This window comes from Theropithecus gelada, chromosome 6 (genome assembly GCF_003255815.1).
Source record: "Theropithecus gelada isolate Dixy chromosome 6, Tgel_1.0, whole genome shotgun sequence".
NCBI lineage: Eukaryota > Metazoa > Chordata > Mammalia > Primates > Cercopithecidae > Theropithecus > Theropithecus gelada.
This window is the reverse complement of record NC_037673.1, coordinates 73,679,462-73,702,186: the sequence shown is the minus strand read 5'-3', so window position 1 is coordinate 73,702,186 and position 22,725 is coordinate 73,679,462. Positions and strand designations below refer to the sequence as shown.

The following is a 22,725-nucleotide window of genomic DNA, read 5'->3' as shown; positions in this document are numbered from 1 at the left end:
CCCTTTGATAACCTTATGGCCATGCTATCTGAACTTCTACTTTGATATGTTTATTAGTTTTATGGCCTATGGTATAAGAAAGTCCAAATATCTGGAAAAAAATCAACATTTAACTTAGAAAAATTATGAGGCACAGGTGAAGCTTGTCTTAGTGTTATCAGGAATAGAGTCTCAGTAGCAATAGGAATAATTGCTAATATTAAAAAAACCTGTCTAGGCCGGGCGCGGTGGCTCACGCCTGTAATCCCAGCACTTTGGGAGGCCGAGGCGGGCGGATCACGAGGTCAGGAGATCGAGACCATCCTGGCTAACACGGTGAAACCCCGTCTCTACTAAAAACGCAAAAAATTAGCCGGGCGAGGCGGCGGGCGCCTGTAGTCCCAGCTACTCGGGAGGCTGAGGCAGGAGAATGGCGTGACCCCGGGAGGCGGAGCTTGCAGTGAGCCGAGATCGCGCCACTGCACTCCAGCCTGGGCGACTAAGCGAGACTCTGTCTCAAAAAAGAAAAACAAAAACAAAAACAAAAAAACCTGTCTGACCTAGGTTATTAGTGCCTTACATAGATCCACTCATTTTACTCTCACAAATAACCCTGTGGGGCTGATTCTGTCATTACTTGTGTTTTATGTTTTAGGACAAGATGGTAGAGAGGTTAAATTAGCTGATCAAGGTCACACAGCCAGTGTGTGGCAGTCAGAATCCAAAGCTAGGCTGCTTGGTTTCAGAACCCATCTTAGCCCATTCAGCGCCATCTTTCCTGTTTGATGATTCCTTCCTCTCTTTTCTTTCTTAATATTATTGACTCCTTATCAATGTCTGGTATTAGCCATCCTTTGGGAGGTACCTGGTATTGGCATTTTTTTTTTTTATGTTTTAGTTATGGGTAGAAATGACCAAGTCCTTAGAAATTGGTGGTAAATTGGCTAGTTCCCTCAGGACTTCTAGTTCTTGTTGTAAACAGAAAATTCCATACTATTGTTCCTTCAGAACTATTTTACTATTCAAATAGTTATCAGTAGGAGAACTTTTCCATTTGTTCATATTTTCCCTTTACAATTAGATTCTGGTATGCTGACTAATGTTCTGTTACAAAAATGTCAATATAAACATAATTATTGGTCTATTTGTTTTGGATTTCTTTCCTCCTTTAAATACCTTGTTTATTTTATTTTTTTGAAACATGCTTAAGCCTTTAATGTTTTGGGAAAATTGACATAAATTTCTTAAAACTTATGTTCAGAAATTGAATGTTTCATTCCTCTCAAGTGCAAAATTCCATTTTTACAAGTACATGCTACTTTAGACACACAGGTGAGCTGTACGTCATCTACCATTAAATGTCAAATGATACCAAAAGTGACCTAGTAAGCAATCAGTGGTTATAGTACAAAAATAATCAAAGGTTTAGTCAATAACTCATGAAGTTTGATGTACTAGTATTGATAAGTTAATTAAACAGATCTGTCTGTGTTCTTCCAGCCTACTGGGGCTCTGCTATGATTAGCTTTACAGCAAGGAGTGTTATAACATTGAATGAAAGTAACTGATCAGAGAATGATGTAGTCACGGATCTTTACTCCCATTTCTGGTCACAGAATGGTTTCAGGGAAGGTAGGCTTTCTTTGCACACCTGCAGCCTGTCAGTGCATAGGCCTCTTGTGGTCAATATTGATTGATTCTTATAACAGAAGTAGAACAAATTTAGTGTTTTGCAACCTTCTGTGATTTAATATTGTTATGCTTTTTGCCATAACAGTCACAGAAATCCTTCTCCAATAGTGAGTAATTATAGCAATGCCTGCTAGCTCAGCTGTGGTTCTGAATGTTTCAGTATTGCCAATATAAACTCTGTGATATATTCTAGAGTTCATAATCCAGTTTTAAAAGCTGGCTGTACTTGGTGAATAAAGGTATTGCTGAGAAATAAATTGTAAGGGGATGAGGGAGAACTGGGCCCATTCTTCCTCAAAACTTTCCAGAGAACTGTAGAGTGAAATCTGAATATAATTAGTAAAGAGAAAGAGTATTTTAAAAGAAAATTTTAAAAAACCAAACCAGCTGTGTTGGTGTGCACCTAGAGTCCCAATTACCAGGGAGGCTGAGGCAGGAGGATCTCTTGAGCCCAGGAGTTTGAGGCCAGCCTGGGCAACAGAGTGAGACCCTATCTATCTTTAAACACACACCCACACCGCCACCCCCACCCACTGACAAACACACACACACCCCTCCCCACACACCCACATACACCAAAAAAACAACCAAACTAACAAGTTAAAGGCTTTGGAGGGAGTCTTTCCAATGCCTGTTGTTTTCCTCATAGTATGTTGGTGTCTTTCTATACTTTGCTGTTCAATGAATTATACCCACTGGTGTGGGAAGTTAGATCCTAGATAGAGTACTCTAATGTCTTAATTTTTTTCAGTCTACAGTTGGTCTGGAATGTGATCCAGCTGATAAGTACTGATCTTTTACTGTATGCCAAGCAATGTGATAGGTCCTTGTAATATGCAGGTGAATAAGGAATGGTTGTTGTACTAAATAGTCTCATGTTCACTCCCAGGCAGATGGGAGAAATTACTTAGTTAAATACATATTATGTGTTGATTTGATATATTGAAAGTGTTGTTAATCAGTCAGTCAACTGCTGATACATTGATATATATTTGATATATTGACTGCTGTTAATCAGTCAATCACGTGTTAATTGCTTTCTACCATTGCTGTATTCTTAGGAACTTTAAAATCTAGTTGAGGAAAAAGCTATCTATCCTATCCTCAAATAGAGAAGTGCTTCTAAAACTGTGATCTAAGAATTTTAAAAACTTATATTTACACTTAAATATAATCTGAAACATTATAGTTTGAATCATTTGGTTTCCATCTTATAAACTAGTATCTATTTTTGGAACCATTTTTTTGTATTCTTGTGTAACATCACTTGGTTCCAAGTCATCATTTAAAGGAACAGTGTTTCACAAATATGTGTATTTTGGGTTTGAAAAATTCTGAAGATTGACAAGCACTAATTTAAACCAAGAAAGTGTAAAGAGTCTACTTGTGAATATAGATGGAAAGTACATTGATAATAGAGATGGGGATCTATGGAATGGAGTCATTACCACCTTTTACTACAGTTGTAAATTTCTTGTTGGATTTTTTTATAATAATACTACAATGATGTTGTTTTCAAATGAGAAGATGTGCAATTGGGGTTAAAAAAACAGTGATTTAAAGCATTCTTCTTTTATAAATGTATATATTATAAATAAAATATGATTTTTTCCCTGCCTTAAAAGGTAAGAGCCTCTATTAAGGACATTTTATTCTTAAATGGTTTAATTTACACTAGGTTTTCAGATGCTCTTTGGGGAAGAGTTGTCTCCTCTTTTGTTGGGGTACCTTAATAGAAATACCTGAGGACTGCCGTCATAGGCCACAACATGTAGTAGTTAGGAACATGCCCGTTTGCATCCTGATCCTGCCACTTGCTAGCTCTGTGACTTTGGGCAAGTTATATAAACCTCTGAGCCGCCGGGCGCGGTGGCTCAAGCCTGTAATCCCAGCACTTTGGGAGGCCGAGGCGGGTGGATCACGAGGTCAGGAGATCGAGACCATCCTGGCTAACATGGTGAAACCCCGTCTCTACTAAAAATACAAAAAACTAGCCAGGCATGGTGGCGGGCGCCTGTAGTCCCAGCTACTCGGAGGCTGAGGCAGGAGAATGGCGTGAACCTGGGAGGCGGAGCTTGCAGTGAGCCGAGATCACGCCCCTGCACTCCAGCCTGGGTGACACAGCGCGAGACTCCGTCTCAAAAAAAAACAAAAAAAACAAAAAAAAAAAACCTCTGAGCCTTACTTTCCTCATCTTTAGAGGGGGATAATTGTACCTAGGATAGGTATGAGAATTAAACGAGTAATGTAATGTAGATGTAGGACCTCACATTTAAATTCTGGCTGGAAAGTTACAGCAGATTGAGGTGAAGAACAAAAGCTGTCGCAGGCAGTTTTCCTTTCATATTCTGTATTTCCTAATTAATGTTAATACTAGCCAGAATGACAAGGATACTTTTAGAAAAGAAAGGCTAGGCTGGGCACGGTGGCTCATGCCTGTAATCCCAGCACTTTGGGAGGCCGAGGTGGGTGGATCATCTGAGGTCAGGAGTTAAAGACCAACCTGACCAATATGATGAAACCCCATCTCTACTAAAAATACAAAAATTAGCCGGGTGTGGTGGCATGCTCCCGTAATCCCAGCTACTCGGGAGACTGAGACAGGACAATCGCTTGAACCCAGGAGGCGGAGGTTGCGGTGAGCTGAGATCACGCCATTGCACTCCAGCCTGGGCAACGAGAGCAAAACGCCGTCTCAAAAAGAAAAGAAAAAGAAAAAAAAAAAACGAAGGCTGAGGAACTTCCCCAGGTGAAAGAAGACTGAGGAGACATGAAAACTTAAATATGATGCATGATCCCAGATCAGGAAAAATACTATAAATATAGGATGTTATTGAGAAATTCTAAATATGGATTATTTATTAGATAATAGGATTGCATTGATGTTACATTTCCTGAATTTTGTAATTGTAATGTTAGCAATTGAAAAACATAGATGAAGGCTGCTGGGTGTGGTGGCTCACGCAGCACTTTGGGAGGCCAAGGCGGGTGGATCACTTGAGATCAGGAGTTCATGAGGAGTCTGACCAGCATGGCAAAACCCCGTCTCTACTAAAAATACAAAAATTAGCTGGGCGTGGTGGCGTGCACCTGTGGTCCCAGCTACTCGGGAGGCTCAGGCAGGAAAATTGTTTGAACCCAGGAGGCAGAGGATGCAGTGAGCTGAGATCGTGCCACTGCACTCCAGCCTAGGAGACAGAACAAGACTCTGTCTGAAAAAAAAAAAAAAAAAAAAAGACAGAATAAAACGTAAATGAAGGCTATATGAGGCCTCAGTGAACTAGTCTTGGAACTTTTCAGTAGGTTGTTTTGAAGGATGATATCTGAAACAAGACTATTGCTTACTATAGCAAGGGACAACTATGCTTTTTAGGCACAGTTTCTCTGGGCATAGAGATGGCTGATATTATTGTGGATTATTGGGAAGGATAGTCTTCAGGGATTCATGGACTTTCAGGGTCCTAAGTGGTTTGATATCATCTGTAGATGTGTGGTCATGTGGGTGAGACTGCTCTTGATTGATTGGCACTCAGAGGTGGGTGTATGGGAGTGCAGTTGTTCCTGACTGGCTAACTTTCACAAGCAAGAGGCTGTCACAGATTGGTTGACTTGAGAAAACTTGTTCATTCAGGTGCCTTTTTATTGCTCTGTTGAACAGGTTTAAAACAGTTGTGGCTACACGTTGCCAAGGCTACAGAAAAATGCGTCTCTCTGAGGAATGTGGGAACTTAAAAATATTACCAATTTGAAATTTTTTTATAATTAAAGAATTTAAAGTATTATAAGAATCACAGCACTATTATTTTGTTTTGAAGGCCATCTGGAAAGATGAGATTCACCCCTGTTATGAAATACCTTTATTGTTTTATCTGAACCCAAAGTAATTAATATTCCTTTTAAGATAGTATGGAAAGATGTAAAGAGTGAAAGTCACTGGTTAATACCATCGCACAGAGATAGTGACTATTAACATTTTATTGTATAGATTTCTGAATTTTGTGCTTACTTGGCTTGAATCTTAGCTCTTCTATTTAATAGATACAGTACTTTGGTCAACTTGCTTACCCTGTCTGTGTTTCATTTTCTTATCTGTAAAGTAAGAATAAATACTTGTTTGTTGAGTTGTGAGGATAAAATGAGTTAATTTAAGTAAGACATTTAGAACAGTGTCTGACATGTAGTTAATGCTACATATAAGGATTTGCTATTATTACCATATTATGTCCATTCTAAGACATATGTTTGCTATTTTAAAGTTTCTGCAGTTGGGATTTAACTTGACAACTGGTGGTGATTACGATGGGTGGTGTTTTCTGTTCATTTGTTGTTGTTCTTTCCTTTGTGGCCCATAACATAATGGTATATTTTACAATTGGTGGTCTATCTTAGACTGCATGAAATATAGTATGTGGGCATCTATTTTTTTTAATACAGAAGTGAGATCATACAATGCATACTGTTTTACACCTTTAAAAAATTTTAGGCCAGGTGCGGTGGCTCACACCTATAATCCCAGCACTTTGGGAGGCCAAGGCAGGTGGATCACCTGAGGTCAGGAGTTCAAGACCAGCCTGGCCAACTTGGTGAAACCCCATCTCTACTAAGAATACAAAAGTTAGCTGGGCGTGTTGGTGCGTGCCTGTAATCCCAGCTACTCGGGAAGCTGAGGCAGGAGAATTGCGAATTGCTTGAACCTGGGAGGCGGAGGTTGCGGTGAGCCCTGAGATTGCGCCACTGTACTCCAGCCTTGGTGACAGAGCGAGACTCTGTCTTTAAAAAAAAAAAAAAAAAAGCCTTTTTCAAGGACTTATTTTCCTTTCTTTCCTTTTCTTTTTTTCAGATGGTGCCTTGCTTTGTCACCCAGGCTGGGGTGCAGTGGCGTGATCTTGGCTTGCTGCAACCTCCGCCTCCCGGGTTCCAATGATTCTCCTGCCTCGGCCTTCCGAGTAGCTGGGATTACAGGCATGGGCCAGTATGCCCAGCTAAGTTTTTTGTGTTTTTAGTAGAGATGGGGTTTCACCATGTTGGCCATGCTGGCCTCCAACTCCTGACCTCAGGTGATCCACACATCTCGGCCTCCCAAAGTGCTGGGATTACAGGTGTGATCCACCATGCCTGGCCACAAGGACATATTTTCAATGTCCTACAGATTTATTTAATTTTGTATAGTGGATGAATAGTATAGTGTTACATGGATGAACTGTCATTTGTTTACTGTTCGTCTACTAGGACTCTTTATTGTTTAATTTTTGCTCTTGTGGAAGATTTTAGTAAGTGGAACCTGGGGACGCGGGATAACTTAGGATAACCTGAGTGGAGATTGAGAGAAAAGTGCAAGTTATATTTGGGGCTGTTTCTGTTTGACTATAAAAGGAGGTTTCGAACAGATTATAAACTGTATTGAGTACTAGGTTAAGAGCTTTAGATTTTGTTTTAAGGTTTTGTGGAGCCATTCAACATTGAAGAGTAATTGGCAAAAAGATTTTCATTTCATTTATAACTCAGTCCATATAGTATAGATGAATGGATTGATATAAACTTAAAATGGTTGTGTTTAACATTTTTATCAACGATGAAGATGTACAAAGTTTGTTTTCTCATGAAGTTTTCATTTGTACTTATGAATTGAGAAATAGGTTGGATTATGAAATTATCATATCAAATTATCTTAACAGGGTGCCAAGATGCGTTGAATCTAAATCGTTGACAATTTCTTTAGATAAATGGAAGATTTTGCCTTTCATTTAAAGGAATTTTTAAAAAATTCCATGAGGATAGTTTGATTTTGATTTGGTCAGCAGTACATTTGGAAAAGGTGTATGGTTTTAATGAAGAATTAGTTGTATCGGTGGAAGTACCTCATCTGGAGCAAGTTCTTGTCTGGTTCGCTCTGTTTAGACTTTATTTGCAGTTTATAGTGCCACGCTGAAAAAAATTGGAGTGAGTTTAGGAAGGAGCAAACAGGATGGCAGAGGAACTTAAAGCTGTTATGTTTCATGAGAAATTAGGGTACAAGGAAGGAAGGTCATGACAGTTGTCTCTAAAGTAGTCCAGATTGATCAGTATGACTCGAAATACGATCCAGTATAGTACTGTTTTTATATTTCCAGCACCAATTCCAGCGATCGCCAACTTTTTTCGTCATTTCCTGTGTTCTTTGAGTATATAAATTAAAAAAATTTTTTTTTTTTAAATTTTTAAAATTTTTGAGACAGAGTCTCTGTCTAGTTGCCCAGGCTGGAGTGCAGTGGCACAATCCTGCCTCACTGCAGCTTTGACCTCCTGGGCTCAGGTGAGTCTTCCATCTCAGCCTCCCAAGTATCTGGGACTACAGGCACATGCCACCATGCCTGGCTAATTTTTTTTTTTTTTTTTTTAAACTAGAGATGGGATTTCACCATGTTGCCCAGGCTGGTCTTGAAGTCCTGGACTCAGGCAGTCTGCCTGCCTCAGCGTCCCAAAGTGCTGGGATTACAGGCGTGAGCCACTGTGCCTGGCTAAGTACATACCTTTTAGGTATATACTATGCTGGTATCTTTGAAGGATAATCAGGAATGTGAAGATATTTGAGAAGGTAGATACAGGTTATAAATAGTGCTAGAAGGAAGCAATGGATACATTTCAACTCAAATTCTAGTTTTTGTTTTTTTCTGTTCATAATTTTGTGTAAACTTAGTGATTAAATTGCCTGTAAAAATTGTTTTCAAGACTGGGCACAATGGCTCATGCCTGTAACCCCTGTGCTTTGAGAGGCTGAGGTGGGAGGACGAGTTAAACCTAGGAGTTCGAGACCAGCCTGGGTAGGCAACACAGGGAGACCCTGTCTCTATAAAATACTAAAAAAAAATCCGAGTGTGGTGATGCAAGCCTGTAGTTCCAGTTACTGGAGAGGCTGAGGTGGGAGGATGGCATGAGGCCAGGAGGTTCAGGCTGCAGTGAGCCGTGATTGTGCTATTGCACTGCACCCTGTGCGACAAAGCAAGACAGTGTCTCAGAAAAAAATCAAAAACCAAAAAACTGTTTTCAGAACACACATCCAGTCTTTCTGAATTTTTATTACGTTAAATTGGTATTAATAGTCACACATTATTCTTACTGGACTGAAAATATCATGTAATGCATGTTGAAATGTGAGTATTACCATAAAAATCAGAGTTAGGGCTCTGGACTCTTTTAACAGATGAGGAAACAAGTTCCCGTAACATATAGTTAGTGGTCGGGGCCTAAATTCTTTCTTATTATTTTTTAAAGAGCTAGGGTCTCTCTATGTTGCCCAGGATGGCCTCTAAGTCCTGGGCTCAAGTGATCCTCCTGCCTCAGCCTCCTGCATAGCCGGGACTACAAGCGTGCACACCATGCCTAGCTTCTTTCTTTTATTTTCATCCCTCATTTTGAAAATATTTATATAATTTAGTTAATATTCTTTTTTTTTTTTTTTTTTTTTTTGAGACGGAGTCTTGCTCTGTCGCCCAGGCTGGGGTGCAGTGGCCAGATCTCAGCTCACTGCAAGCTCCGCCTCCCGGGTTTACACCATTCTCCTGGCTCAGCCTCCCGAGCAGCTGGGACTACAGGCGCCCGCCACCTCACCTGGCTAGTTTTTTGTATTTTGTAGTAGAGATGGGGTTTCACCGTATTAGCCAGGATGGTCTCGATCTCCTGACCTCGTGATCCGCCCGTCTCGGCCTCCCAAAGTGCTGGGATTACAGGCTTGAGCCACCGCGCCCGGCCTAGTTAATATTCTTATAGGAGATCTGCTGAGGGATTTTTAATTCCCTTCAAGAGGAAGGGGCACTTTTATAGGCTATTGCTATTGTGGACTGGACTATTAAAATGATTACTTTAAAGACTTTTTCTGTTGCTACTTATTATCCCACAAAATATTATTTTTATTTTACAATCTAAGATGTGACCAGATTCAGTTATTTACTTGAGAAAAACTGAGCATGGATTTTGGTATAGCAAATACTGAGTTTTAAATTTTCACTCTGGCTACAAATAAATGATTGTTTTTTAACAGATCAAGAAGTTGGTATATGTTTACCTGGTTCGATATGCTGAAGAACAGCAGGATCTTGCCCTCCTGTCCATAAGCACTTTTCAGCGAGCTCTGAAGGTAAATAATGGAGTGGGTAGGCAAATAGCTACAAGGTTTCTGCAGAGTTGAAAGTGTGTCATTTAAAGAAGTGGAGCAATAGTCCACTAAATAGCACAGTAGTGTCTTGAAAGAGTTAAAGGCCTCCTATAGTGCCTACTCAATACACTTAGAAAATAATTTATATAACCAACTGAAACCTTGCTGTATATGTTGCAGCTTCTGTATGTTTGTTTATATTCAATATAATTATTTTCATGCTTCAAAGAACTGTTTATCATTATACTAGTTGTTGAAAGTGTGTGAAGGGGGTTATCAGACATTTTTAAACATGAAATTGACGACCTGCAGCATTTTATTATTATTTAAGTATAAAAACCCAGCATATTTAGTAATAAATGACCAACTAGAATTATAACTATTACTTTTATTTAAAACATTATTAAAGAAGTAAACATTTATTTATTTGTCTTTTTTTCGCCTTCCCATATACTAGTTGTTCATTTTAAATTAAGTAGCTTTCTTTTGCTATTGTTCTATAACACCCTTTAAGCACCTATTAACTACATCTTAAAGATGTCTTTGAAATATTGTAAAGTTGAAAATTTGGTGAATATTTTTGCACTGTTTTTAGGACCCAAATCAACTAATTCGTGCAAGTGCTTTGAGAGTTCTGTCAAGTATTAGAGTGCCAATTATTGTACCTATCATGATGCTTGCTATTAAGGAAGCTTCTGCTGACTTATCACCATATGTTAGGAAGAATGCAGCCCATGCAATACAAAAATTATACAGGTAGGTGCATTGTTAACAATATACAAAAGATCTCTAATGTTACATGGAATGTTGTAGACCACAGAGGCTTATTTTAGTAGCTCTTTTAGCTAGCCCATTCTTATACTAAGTAAATCCAGTGACCGTATGATGGTATTTTCCCGGCTGCAAACGTTCCTTACACATCTTTAATTTTGTTTTGGCTGTAGAGATGCTATGCAGGTTTTTATTTGTGAGGCTGTTAGAGCCTGTGATAATTTATAGATTTTACAACTTAAGAATAATCAGAATTTGAATTCTCATCTGTATAGTCTATCTCATGTACACATATGCTTGTATTATTAGAAAATTGAGATTTTGTTTTTCCTGTTTACGGTAGAATCTTAAGCGTGTGATCCTCTCAACTCACTTATATTTGTTTTCCCTTCTATCGTTGTTCCTGCTGCTCCCTTCCTTGTCTAATTCTTTTCCAGAGCTATTTTATTAAGTAATTTAAAAAAGTGTAGTGATTTGAAATATAGTGCTATACCATATCTGTGTGATATTTTAGAAATGTTATGCAATATTGCACAATGCCCTGATCTCTGTGGAAAATTTACTGTCCAAATAGAATTATCTACAACAATTTGGTATTATTTTTGGCTGTCATTTATTCCTCAAGCTTTTTGAGACTCTCTTCTGTTTCTGATGTTGTATTCACAGTATCATGCTAGGTGTATTTAGATGTATGAAAACAGTAGAGGATGTGGCACTTAATTATGAATAGCATATCATGTATTTGCGGAAGAAAATCAAAGGCATGCCATAATTAAAGGCAATCTATAACTGAATAAGATATTAGCACTTGATATATATGTATATACAAAGGTACACTAGCAATGTCTTTGAGAGGACAGGGACCTATCATATTTTGTTACCAGAAAGTAAAGATGTAATGAGATGGGTTTGGTAGTGAAATACTGCTTTGAGAAGGAAGACTTAAGCTGAAATTTGAAAGAATTAAAAAGTTTGTCCAGATAATTATAATGCTTAATAATAAATATATGTGTTTGTAAAAAGTGAAAACTTTTTTTCCTATGTTAACTGTCAAACAAAGTTTTATCATGCTTCTCACTCACCTTTTCTCCTTATAAACTTATGGGATAAGATGCATGCTCACTGTAATGATTTAGAAGTCCTATCACTGGGCTTCACTATATTTCAGCCTCAATGCTTGCCTCTCCTTGCCTTGAGCTTATGGTCTGTTAGTATTCTATCTCAAATGTTTTAATCTTATTACTACCTCTTATTTTTCTTAGTTTTAGTTGGCAGATAGGCATGTCTCCATCATTGAACTAGTATGATATAAAATTCTTATTTGGAAATTCTCCATATTTGTTTTTGGCAAGTATGTATCCATAGTAAAATAATGACTGCTGTCTTGTTATTTTTTTCCTCCCATTTGAAAAAAGAGTTTGTGGTTTTATCTACTTAGTTACTTTCTTGAAAGTTTCCAACTCTTTTAGAAGTGAACTTATTCTTTCAGTACTTTCTTAACTAAACCATTGATATCTGGTTTAGTTCATATGAACAATATTAGAGGGAAAGATTAGGACACATTCATGAGAAAAACCATCCCATTTTACGTTGTTTGTTTTTTCTTTATTTCTAACTTATAATAATTCTTGCTCTCCTTTCCCTCTTTAAAAGTTTCTCAACATCCTTGAATTGGTGAGCTTGTTTAAAGCTAGAATTAAAGGGAAAAAATTAATATAAGTTCTTTTTATATTTTTTAGCCTTGATCCAGAGCAGAAGGAAATGTTAATTGAAGTAATTGAAAAACTTCTGAAAGATAAAAGCACAGTAAGTAATGTCTTTTTATGTCTTTGAAGTAAAAATGTGCTTTATTTACATAGTATCATTTACCATTATATATTTTATATAGTTATATTTATTGATTTCAAAATGGTATAAATATTAATGGCACACAGGCCTATTTTTGAAGAACAAAAATTTTCATGTAATGAGAAAGATTGCATTTGGAATTTTAGATCATTAAGTGTTTCTTCATCAGAATCTGAAAAAAGGCAAGTTGGGAAAAAAATATTTTTGTTTAACCTGTGGCTAAGTGGTTAACATGGTAAGATCAAGGAATAGAGGTGACTCATGGGGGATGTGAGTTACTAGTGTATTAGTATCTTAGATGGGGCTTTTAGTGTATTAGTATCTTAGATGGGGCTTTTGTACCCACTTTTTATGTTTTGAAACTACTGAGGAAAAGGATTCCAGGTCATCTTAGGATGCTATCATCAGGGAGTATGTGCTATCTATGCATAGCAGCTATCTAATATAGTAGGCACTAGCCCCATGTAGCTGTAGCTATTGGCTTATGGCTTAGCATTTGATCTATCCTGGATGTTCAATAAACATTTGATTAGAATGTGTATTCTGCTGTTGTTGAGTGGAGTGTTCTATAGACATCTGTTTTATCAACATCTGTTTTTTAGTGTTGTTCAAATCTTCTACTTTGCTGATCTTATGCCTACTTCTTCTATTCATTATTGAAAATAGGGTATTGAAGTCTCTTTAATTCTGTCAGTGTTTGCTTCATCTATTTAGGAGCTTGGATGTTTGGTGCATATATGTTTATAATTTTTTTAATCTTCCTTTTGTCATTGTAAAATGTTCCTCATCTCTAGTAACAGTTTTTGTTTTAATGTCTGTTTTGCCTGCTATTCTAGCTTTTTTATGGTTTCTGTTTCCATTATATATCTTTTTCCATCCTTTTACTTTCAGCCTGTTTATATTTTTGCGTCTAATGTATGTCTCCATAGACAGCGCGTAGTTGGCTCTTGTCTTTTTATCTGATCTGCCAATGTGTGCCTGTAACTGGAATGTTTAATCCATTCACACTTAATGTTGTTATTAATATAGTTGAATTTGAAGCTCTCATTTTACTTGCTTTTATATGTTTCATGCCTTTTTGTTCCTCTTTTCTCCTTTACAGCTTTTTCTTAGATTAAGTGAATATGTTCTAGTGAACATTTTAATTCTTTTCATGATTTTTTTCACTATGTATTTTTGAAAATATTGTCTTACACTTGGAGATTATACTTCTAGTTTCTTTCCTAGACCATTTAGTAAATATCTGTTAGTCTGTAGTATACCAGAAATCATTATTGCATTTCTTCTATGCATAGTTGGCATAACGTAGGAGGTAACCAAATATAGATTGATTATAAATGAAAACAGAGAAAAGCAATTTGATTCCTTTTTGTCTTCTGTATGACAGGCATGCTATCTGCCAGATATGAAGTCAATATTATTAATATTATGGTTAACTTGATTTTAATAATTTCAAAAAATACTTAGTTTTTTTTCTATTATAAGTGCAAGAGATTGACTAAGTACCATGGAGAACAGTAAGATTTACAAGAAGCAGATCTCTCATTTTAATGAGGTTTACCATCATTTCTGCTACATTATAGACTATGAGAAATTCATTGGGTGGCCTGGGAATGAACTCTGTCTGTATAATATGTGCATGTCTTCCCAGACAGGATACAGCATATCATAGGTAAAAACAGCAGCGTTTGAATCAGGTAGAACTGGCTTAATGTCTGAGCATCTGCCACATAGTATATGTACCAATTCTTTTCGAGTTTTAGTCTCCAGATTTGTAGGGTTTGTAATATTTAATTTATAAATTTACTGTTTGTGTTGAAAGAAAGAACTATTGTATATAAAACCCTCAGCACAGTTCCTAACACCAACCACATAGGATGTTGTTAAAAATTCCAAATAAGAAATAAGTACTCAAAAAGGAATGTAAAGAATACAATATCTGTGTAAAATTGAAATGTCTCTTTCCAAAATACACTAGAAAGAAAAAAATATTGAATACTTGTTCATCGCAAGTATTTAATATTTGTTGAATGACTGTTGAATTAATTTGTTACATTCTTGGTAACAGTAATTAAGTGTGTAGTATTGTTTTTAATGTCTCCCCCACCCCCATGCAGTGGTTTCATGCTCAGTGTTCATAGGTAGATTCTTTGGGGGCTTTGGTGGCCTACCCTTTGTGAGGCACTCGTTTTTCCTAAAGTGTAATATGCTATATGTTTATTTTTTAAAAATTTAATACATATTTCTTTTTCTGTCTATAGTAAAAAAACAAAGTTTTTACTGACACCTGTAATTCTGGTGGTATAGCACAGAGTTCCTTCTAGCCTCTTTCCTTTTTATATTTGTAACTTCCTATTCAACTTTAAGAAATGTGGCTCTGGCCAGGCACCGTGGTTCTTGCCTGTAATCCTAGCACTTTGGGAGGCCAAGGTGGATGGATTCCTTGAGCCCAGGAGTTCGAGACCATCCTGGGCAACATGGTGAAACCCTGTTTCTACAAAAAAAAAAAAAAAAAAAGAAGAAGAAAAAACAAAAAAGAAAACAAGAACCACGACTTCTATTTCCACAATCTATTTACATTTTTACTGAGTCCCAGAATGCAGAGAAACTATTGCTTCAGAATTGCTAGTACTATATCTCTGTGGGGTATACAGTAGCATGGGGCCTAATAATTAGAGTTAACTATTTGTTTAGAGTTGTTTTTGTCTTTAGTCTTTTTTTTTTTTAATGCTATGGTAAATCAAAATTGCTTCAATTATTTATATCTTTGAACTCATTATGTTGGTATGTAAGAAAGCTATTGATTTTTTTTGAATGATAAATTTTATATTCTTTTTTACTGAATTCTATTGTTTGAGTTAATTTCCTCATTCATCCTCCTTGGGGGTTTTTTGTTTTTTGGTTTTTTTGGTTTTTTTTTTTGCATGACAAAGGGTCTTTGCTTTTAAATGATTATTAGTACACCAAGTAGTAACATGTAACAAGTTCTTGAATTCTGTTCTCTTTGATTAAGTAACTAAAAGTGGTCCAAACAATTAATATTATGGTTAACTTCATTGTTCTAACCACTAGCAGGAATGGACTACCAGATGTCGCAGAAGAAGGCCAAGACTTCACCCCTCTTCTGCCTAAACTACTTCCGGATGGTTCTCTTCTACTGGGTCTCCTCTACTTTAGTGCTGCAGCTGCCTTGGGATCCCAGGGCAGCAGCCTCCTTGGCCTTGAACTCTTTCTCCCTTTGCAGGCAATATTATTCAATTTCACCTTGAGCTGCTGCTTTGGTCTGCTTCTGCCTCCGTTTCTTTCACTGCAGGTCTCAGACACCCTTTTCAGCAACCTGCAGCAGCTGCTGGATCCCCTGAGACTGACTGGCCATGACAGCGCCAACTCTGAGGCAGAAGCAAGCGGCCTAAATCTCTCTTTTTTTTTTTTTTTTTTTTAAATTAGAGAATGAATCAGATCTGCAAATAGAGATGTTTTACTTCCTCTTTTTCAGTTCCTAGAACTCTAATTTCTCTTGTCTAATTATATTGTTTAGTGCCATCACTGCAGTTGTATTCAATAGTAGTGGAGACGGTGGGCATTCCATCACTGCAGTTGTGTTCAATACTAGTGGAGATGGTGGGCATTCTTGCCTTGTTTCAGGCTAAAGGAAATGCTTACATTGTGTTTGCATTAAGAAAGATGCCTGGCCCTGAAGATTTTATCTTTGAAATATAGTACTTTTGCAAGGTGCTTCAGGATTTCTTGATATGGGTCAATTGTTTTGCCTTGGTACTCATTGAGTCCTTTTAGAATGTAGATTCAGAATTTATATTATCTCTAGCAAAGTGGTTTTTTTTTTTAAAGATTATAATTTTAAATATTAACTCTGTTATTTTTTTTCTTCTTCAGGGATTCCTATTTTATGCACATTGGATCTTCTTTGCCTGTTTTACATTCCAGCCATTGTGTCTCTAAACATCTTTACTTCTTTCTTTATCTCATTTTTATTTTTTTAGTTCTTTTTCTACCTTTAATATCCCTTTTTAAATTTTCATTCAGTAATTTTATTCGAAGGACACCTTGCAATTTAGTCTTCATGCCTGATTATTTTTGCCGTCTTGATTTCTTTCCTGGTGTCACTCAATCCTGAGTTCTTTTATTAATTTATGATAACTTTAAAACATTTATAATTTATATTTATATTTCCTATTTTCAAACGCTTCTTTTGAGGGCATTTAATTCATTTTGAAGTGTTGTGTTGTTTCCTTTTGTTTCATCATTTATATTTCTTTGTCAGTAATTTTAACCAGTTGAATTGTTTTGATTTTCATTTTCTGTTTTTAGTACTTACAGATTACTTGCATCTTTTTATTTCTTTGGACAGGATTGGTGATTTGATTTTGAGGTAGCTTGCAAGATTCCTAGTACAAGAGTACCTTCTCTGTTAGAATTGCAAAGTATGTTTTCTTTGTAGATGGCCTTTTGGTGGGAGGATATGCATGCATAGGACCAGTATATGTTCCCAGACTATTTTGAGATATATTTTATAGCAGCCTAAATTTTTCTCTCTTCTTTTCTTTTCTTTTTTAGGCAGGGTCTTACTCTGTCACTCAGGGCTGGAGTGCAGTGGTGTGATCATGGCTCACTGCAGCCTCGACCTCCCCAGCACAAGCAATCCTCCTGTCCCAGCCTCCTGAGTAAATGGGACTATAGACATGCACCACCATGCCCAGCTAATTAAAAAAATGTTTTTGTAAAGATGAGGTCCCATTGTGTTGCCCAGGCTGGTCATGAACTCCTGGGCTCAAGTGATCTCACTTTGGTCATGCAAAGTGTTGGGATTACAGGCATGAGCCTCTGCACCTAGCCCCTCTTATTTCTTTTTTCCTGTTATTTCACAGTTTCCAAAGGACTGCTCTCCCCTTACTTTTTTTTTTTTTTAAGCTAATTTTCTCCATGAAACTTTCCCTTTCTACACAGCCTCATTGAGTCATCCTCTCTTTCAAGTCTTTTCGTTATAGTCTGCTCTGATCTACCAAGAATCTTTTCCAGTATTTTCACACTTAGGATGTTCTTTCTCTTTCCGTTGTTGATTTTCGTTTACTTTTAGGCCCACCATTAACTTCTGCTTGCCTTGTTCTAGGCATTTTTTTTCTATACTGTTGTAGGTCTTTGAGAAGTTTTGTGATACAAGCATGAAAATAGTTATCTGGAATTTAGGGTTTATATTTCTACTTATATATAATTTGAGGTTTAAAGATTCTCTGTTTTGAAGTTAGGCTTAAAGCATAGGTTTTGGTCCTTTGTTTTTTTTTTTTTTTTTTTTTTGGATTTGGGTTGGAAGAGTCAGACATACTTAGGCACCATTAACTTGTCTACCCAGTATTTAAATTAGCTGTATTTTGAGAATGTTTTCTGTTAATTTTTTCTTTTGTGTGATTATAATCCATTGTAGAAAGGTTAAAAATATTCTACACAGTTATTTGTGGATCATATCTTAATTATTACCTTTTTTTGGACACATGTAATTCTTTATTGGAGGAAGACAGGTACATTTTTCCCCTGCCCCCCCCCCACCAAATTTTTAATGTCAGCATTGGCATTTAAAATCAATAGAGGATCAAAAATCACTTTCATTTTTAAAATCTCCCAATTAAATGTACCAGGTCTAATTTATTTCCACATTTTGAAAAGGAATTTATTTGTTGCCAGCAGCAGTTTTTTGGTATCATTATTACGATGATGACATTGGTGTTGCTGCTGATACATATACATTTGAAAGATGTTGATCTATTAAACTTTCTTCATTTAACCTCTGTTGATTTTGAGGCATACCATCTGTTGCTTCTTTTAGGCTAGAGGATATTTTTTTTCAATTGAGATCTCCAAGAAAATTAGTTCCATAATTCTAATTTTAAGGAAAGACGGAGTTATAAACATATTAAAATATAATAGAATGGCTTTTCTCTTTTACTAAAAACCAGTATGTGTCATATGAATAGTTTTTTCCTAAAAATAGAATATTTTAGTGTAATGTAGGTAAAAGATATTACAGAAACCTTACAACTGTGGTCAGTGGACTTAAAAGGGGGCATCTGATCTATATTCTGTCATCTCCAATCAACTGTTACCATTTTTCTTTATATAATTTTTTATTGTTTATTCTTAAATTTTATACCATTTTCATCTACCTTCTCAACATGTCCTAAACACTTTCCTACTTTACTACAAGCCTTTTCTAATGTTCACATATGAATTCATTTTTAAAATTAGTAACACTTTCTCTTGTTTTTCTTTAAAATGTAGCAATCCATAGTTGTTGACATTATTTTCTTCATTACTTTAGAAGCAGAGTGGTATTTATTTCCTTTTCCTTTCAAGTTAATCCTAAAGAAATCCTTTTGATAGCATTTAACTTTCTAATAGAAAACAGAGTTTCTTAGGAAAACAAATTAGGTCAGTGCCTGCTGAAACACTGATTTATTTGTATATTTTTGAGGACATAAAATTTCCTCTTTTTAATTTTTGCTCCAAAATTATGTTTAATGAATAGATTGGTAGTTTATAGCTAAACTGTAGGGGTAAGACACAATTTTATAAGTTATTGATTTAATGTTCATAAAAGCCCCACTGTTATGTGCAAAAAACACACCCCTGAGTTTGTGCAGATGTTTTATTGTGATAGATCTATTATCCAGCTATTAGAAGATAAATGACTGATCTTTCCCATTTTCCATGCCTCAAGAAAATTGAAATAAGAAGGGGAATATCATCTGGGCTGTATGATTAGGGAAGGTTGGATAGCCATTAATTTAAGGGAAGAAAATCTTGGCAGCATTGGCCAACTTATACCATATTATCAATCAAATCTTGATGCACTTCTTGTGATGACCCAGCACTCTCAGGTTTTTGCAATGTTAATTAGAATTCATGACAAAATAGATGCAAGGAAACGTTTTGTACCCTTCATAATTTTATAGAAAATTTATTGTTATTAGAGGAACCATTTGCTTAGTGTGATTTTTTTCATTACCAGCTTGTCAACTAGCATAGATAATCTAGAGAAAATATGAACTCCATAGATGGGGTGTCACTTTTGTTGATGGTTCATGTAGTTTACCTTGGAGCACAGCTAATGGCTGAAGTTCATAGCAACAGCACAGAAAAACGTGGCAACCAAGGGAAGATAAATGAACCATGTTTATTGCTTTAATATAAAAAATACATAAATGGAAAACTGCATTTGAATTTGATGAGCTCATTGCTAGTTTTGTTGGAGTGATTTATTTTTCCCCTTATATGAAAAGCTACTATTGACACAGTGAGATGGAAATTAACTGTCTGTTTTTTGGAAACCAATATTTTTGGTTTTAAAATCTGAGTAGATCATTTAATTTTAATTCTGAATGTTTTATAGAATATTGAACATTTAATAAACCAAAATTATTAATTTTCCTTGTATTGTTTAGCCCAGGGTCAGATTGTTAAAAATACATGATTAAGTATCTAAAATGGTCAGTTTTATTTTGTAAAGGTACTCTCTTTATATGCTTTTTAATTATTTTGATGTTTTCTTAAACTTTATTTGTATCTGTTTAATTAATGATATTTGTTAGTACCTTAGAAGGTGTTAGTACGTTAGAATTATTGTGTACATGTAGCTCTTGGTTTAATGAATTTAATATTGTGTGGTAGCTGATTTTCCATTTAATTTTCCATTTAATTAGTGTCAAAACACATTTGGAAGAAAATAATTGCTAAGACAGAATAACTTGATTTTACATAGTATTTTAAAAAGTGAAACTGTGAATTACCTGTTCAGTTTCATGGATCATTTTATCCTAGGTACTATCCTTTATTTTTGCACTTTAATACCTTTTACCAATTGATCTTGATATTAATATAAGGTTGATAATACATAGGGATGTTTATATCTCACAGTGAGTTATTCTAGAGTTTAATGTCATAAACTTAGTTGTTGTAAGATATTTTAGAATGGTACTAATTGTCACTTTATAGAAATGTAATTATCACAAAATATAATTTCTAAAGAAATTATGTCTTTTGCAGAAGACATCAAAATGTGATTGAAAACATGGGCTTAACTTCCTTGCCATATGTGTAACAAATAGAAAATTATATGTATAATGCATTTTTATATAGTTCACACAAATAATCAATTCTGTGCTTTTTCGATTGAGGTGCATACATGCTGGGACCAGCAGGCACCAGTACATGGGTAGGGCTGGAGTCAATAAATGCAGCTTCACGTTTATACTGATTGGTAATTCATAAAATCCCCACAGGACTTGAAACTTGTTTAGCATAATAGCGAGTCTATATTCTGAGCTGTTTTCTTTCAATTGTATTGTTGGTTGCATATTAATAAACTAAATGTCAGCCAAGTAGAGGGACAAACACTCAAAATATGAATATCATTGTATCTAATATTTTTCAAAAAGTACCATTTCAGTAAGTTATATTTCTATTTAATTGCTTATTTTAAGTCATTGGGGAAATTTTAGACACTAAAATGAAGATCCCTAGTGTTCAGATAGAATATGGTATTAATTTGTTTTTCAAAACTGTATTATATTGTGGGCTAACTGCACATATATCATTTGTACATATATAGAAGTATTTGTGTAATATATATTCTGCTTAGTTTGTATCTTTAGAGTAAAGGAATCTTAATGTTACCACTATGTAAAAGCATCACAGTTCAGAAACTAACATTATGATTCATTAATTGGTCTTGGAAAAGCCGCCTTTTGTTGGTAATATATTATTACAACTTATACACATTGTTATAAAAGTATTAAGAGCCCAGGTGATGTTCTAAAATTTCAGCCAGTGTGTTTTCTTTGTAAATAAATTATATTGGGTAAAAACTGGTGGATTAAGATGTATATGATTTGAAAGTGTTCTTCTGTTAAAAAACATTTATGAATTTCTCATATACTTTTTAACGTAAGTTCATTGTAGTATGACTGTCATTCTCATTTTAAACTGACACAATGTGATCTTTGTTATTTTGATTCTTTTTCTGAATATTGTTGTGAACAAAGTACTGAATTTTTAGATTAGAATTTAGGTTAGCTTTAAACATGAAAAATGTGCATAATTAATGTTTAATCCACATAGGAACAATGTATTGAAATTTAACTTGGTGAAATAAAAACGTCAGAATTTACTTCTCTTCAGAATAGTATTAGTTTTCTAGACATATTATAACTATTAAAATTATTCTTTGAAGAATAGGCACCTTAAAGTTTGTTATTCAAACATGAACATTCATTTTAATTGAATGACTGAATAATATTGATTGCCATTAAACTGATTACACTAATACCTGAGTATGACCTTTGATGTAGGGGAGAAACATTTTTTAATAAGTTACTATTTCTTTCTTTTCTAGTTGGTGGCTGGCAGTGTTGTGATGGCTTTTGAAGAAGTATGCCCGGACAGAATAGATCTGATTCATAAGAATTACCGCAAGCTATGTAACTTACTAGTGGATGTTGAAGAGTGGGGGCAGGTTGTCATAATCCACATGCTAACTCGATATGCTCGGACACAGTTTGTCAGCCCTTGGAAAGAGGTAAGTGTTGAACAGTCTTCCACTTTCAAATATACTAAGAGGATGGATGAGCTTTTTAAAACTTGTGCAAAAAATTAGGAGTAGTAAACTAAAGAAATCTGCATATTTAAGGAAGACTCATTGGTCTCTTGTTCTTTTACTAAAGCAGGCAACCAATATCAATGCAAGAATAATTGTCCATTGTTTTGGCACTGATTGATACATATATTTAGTGGTGTAAGTATGTACACTTTTAGTTTGATACTGGCAAGAGGCCCTCGTTAGGAGGAGCAGCATGACACCGTGTTTACAGTGACATTGCCAAACCATGGATTTTTTGGTTACTAGTTACTTTCACATCTTTGAGCCCAAGCTATTCCAGGTACTCATTTGTAAAAAAAGTAGGTGATGTGATTCTATAGCATGTGAATTTATACCTAAAGTAATTCATTTCTTGCCTCTATAGATAAATATTGTTGAACTTTTAAACTACTTTTTCCTAGTTTTGTATTTATAAAACATTTGTGTTCTTCTTCTCTTCACTTTGGCTGGTAGCATTTAGTAGAATTAATAATTTAAGTGAAGCTATTTGTTTTCTTTGTGCAGATTAACATTAGAAGTATGCCTTATTCTTTTCTTCATATTGACAATTTAGAAAATTTTATCATATAGCTTGGAATTAAGATCCTTAGGATGTATACATTTAAGATTGAAGGTAATTTTAAACCAGTTTAAAGAA

The 22,725-nt window shown here is 35.5% G+C and overlaps 1 protein-coding gene across 2 annotated transcripts in view; it reads left to right on the top strand.

Annotated features, from left to right (window-relative positions):
• AP3B1 (adaptor related protein complex 3 subunit beta 1) overlaps positions 1 to 22,725 on the top strand; it is a 303,905-nt gene that overhangs the window by 62,054 nt on the left and 219,126 nt on the right. For both annotated transcript variants that reach the window (XM_025387269.1, XM_025387270.1), the window contains exons 4-7: positions 9,689 to 9,784; positions 10,398 to 10,558; positions 12,313 to 12,379; positions 21,825 to 22,007. In XM_025387269.1, coding sequence (XP_025243054.1) covers positions 9,689 to 9,784; positions 10,398 to 10,558; positions 12,313 to 12,379; positions 21,825 to 22,007 — 507 coding nt within the window. The remainder of the gene's footprint in view (positions 1 to 9,688; positions 9,785 to 10,397; positions 10,559 to 12,312; positions 12,380 to 21,824; positions 22,008 to 22,725) is intronic.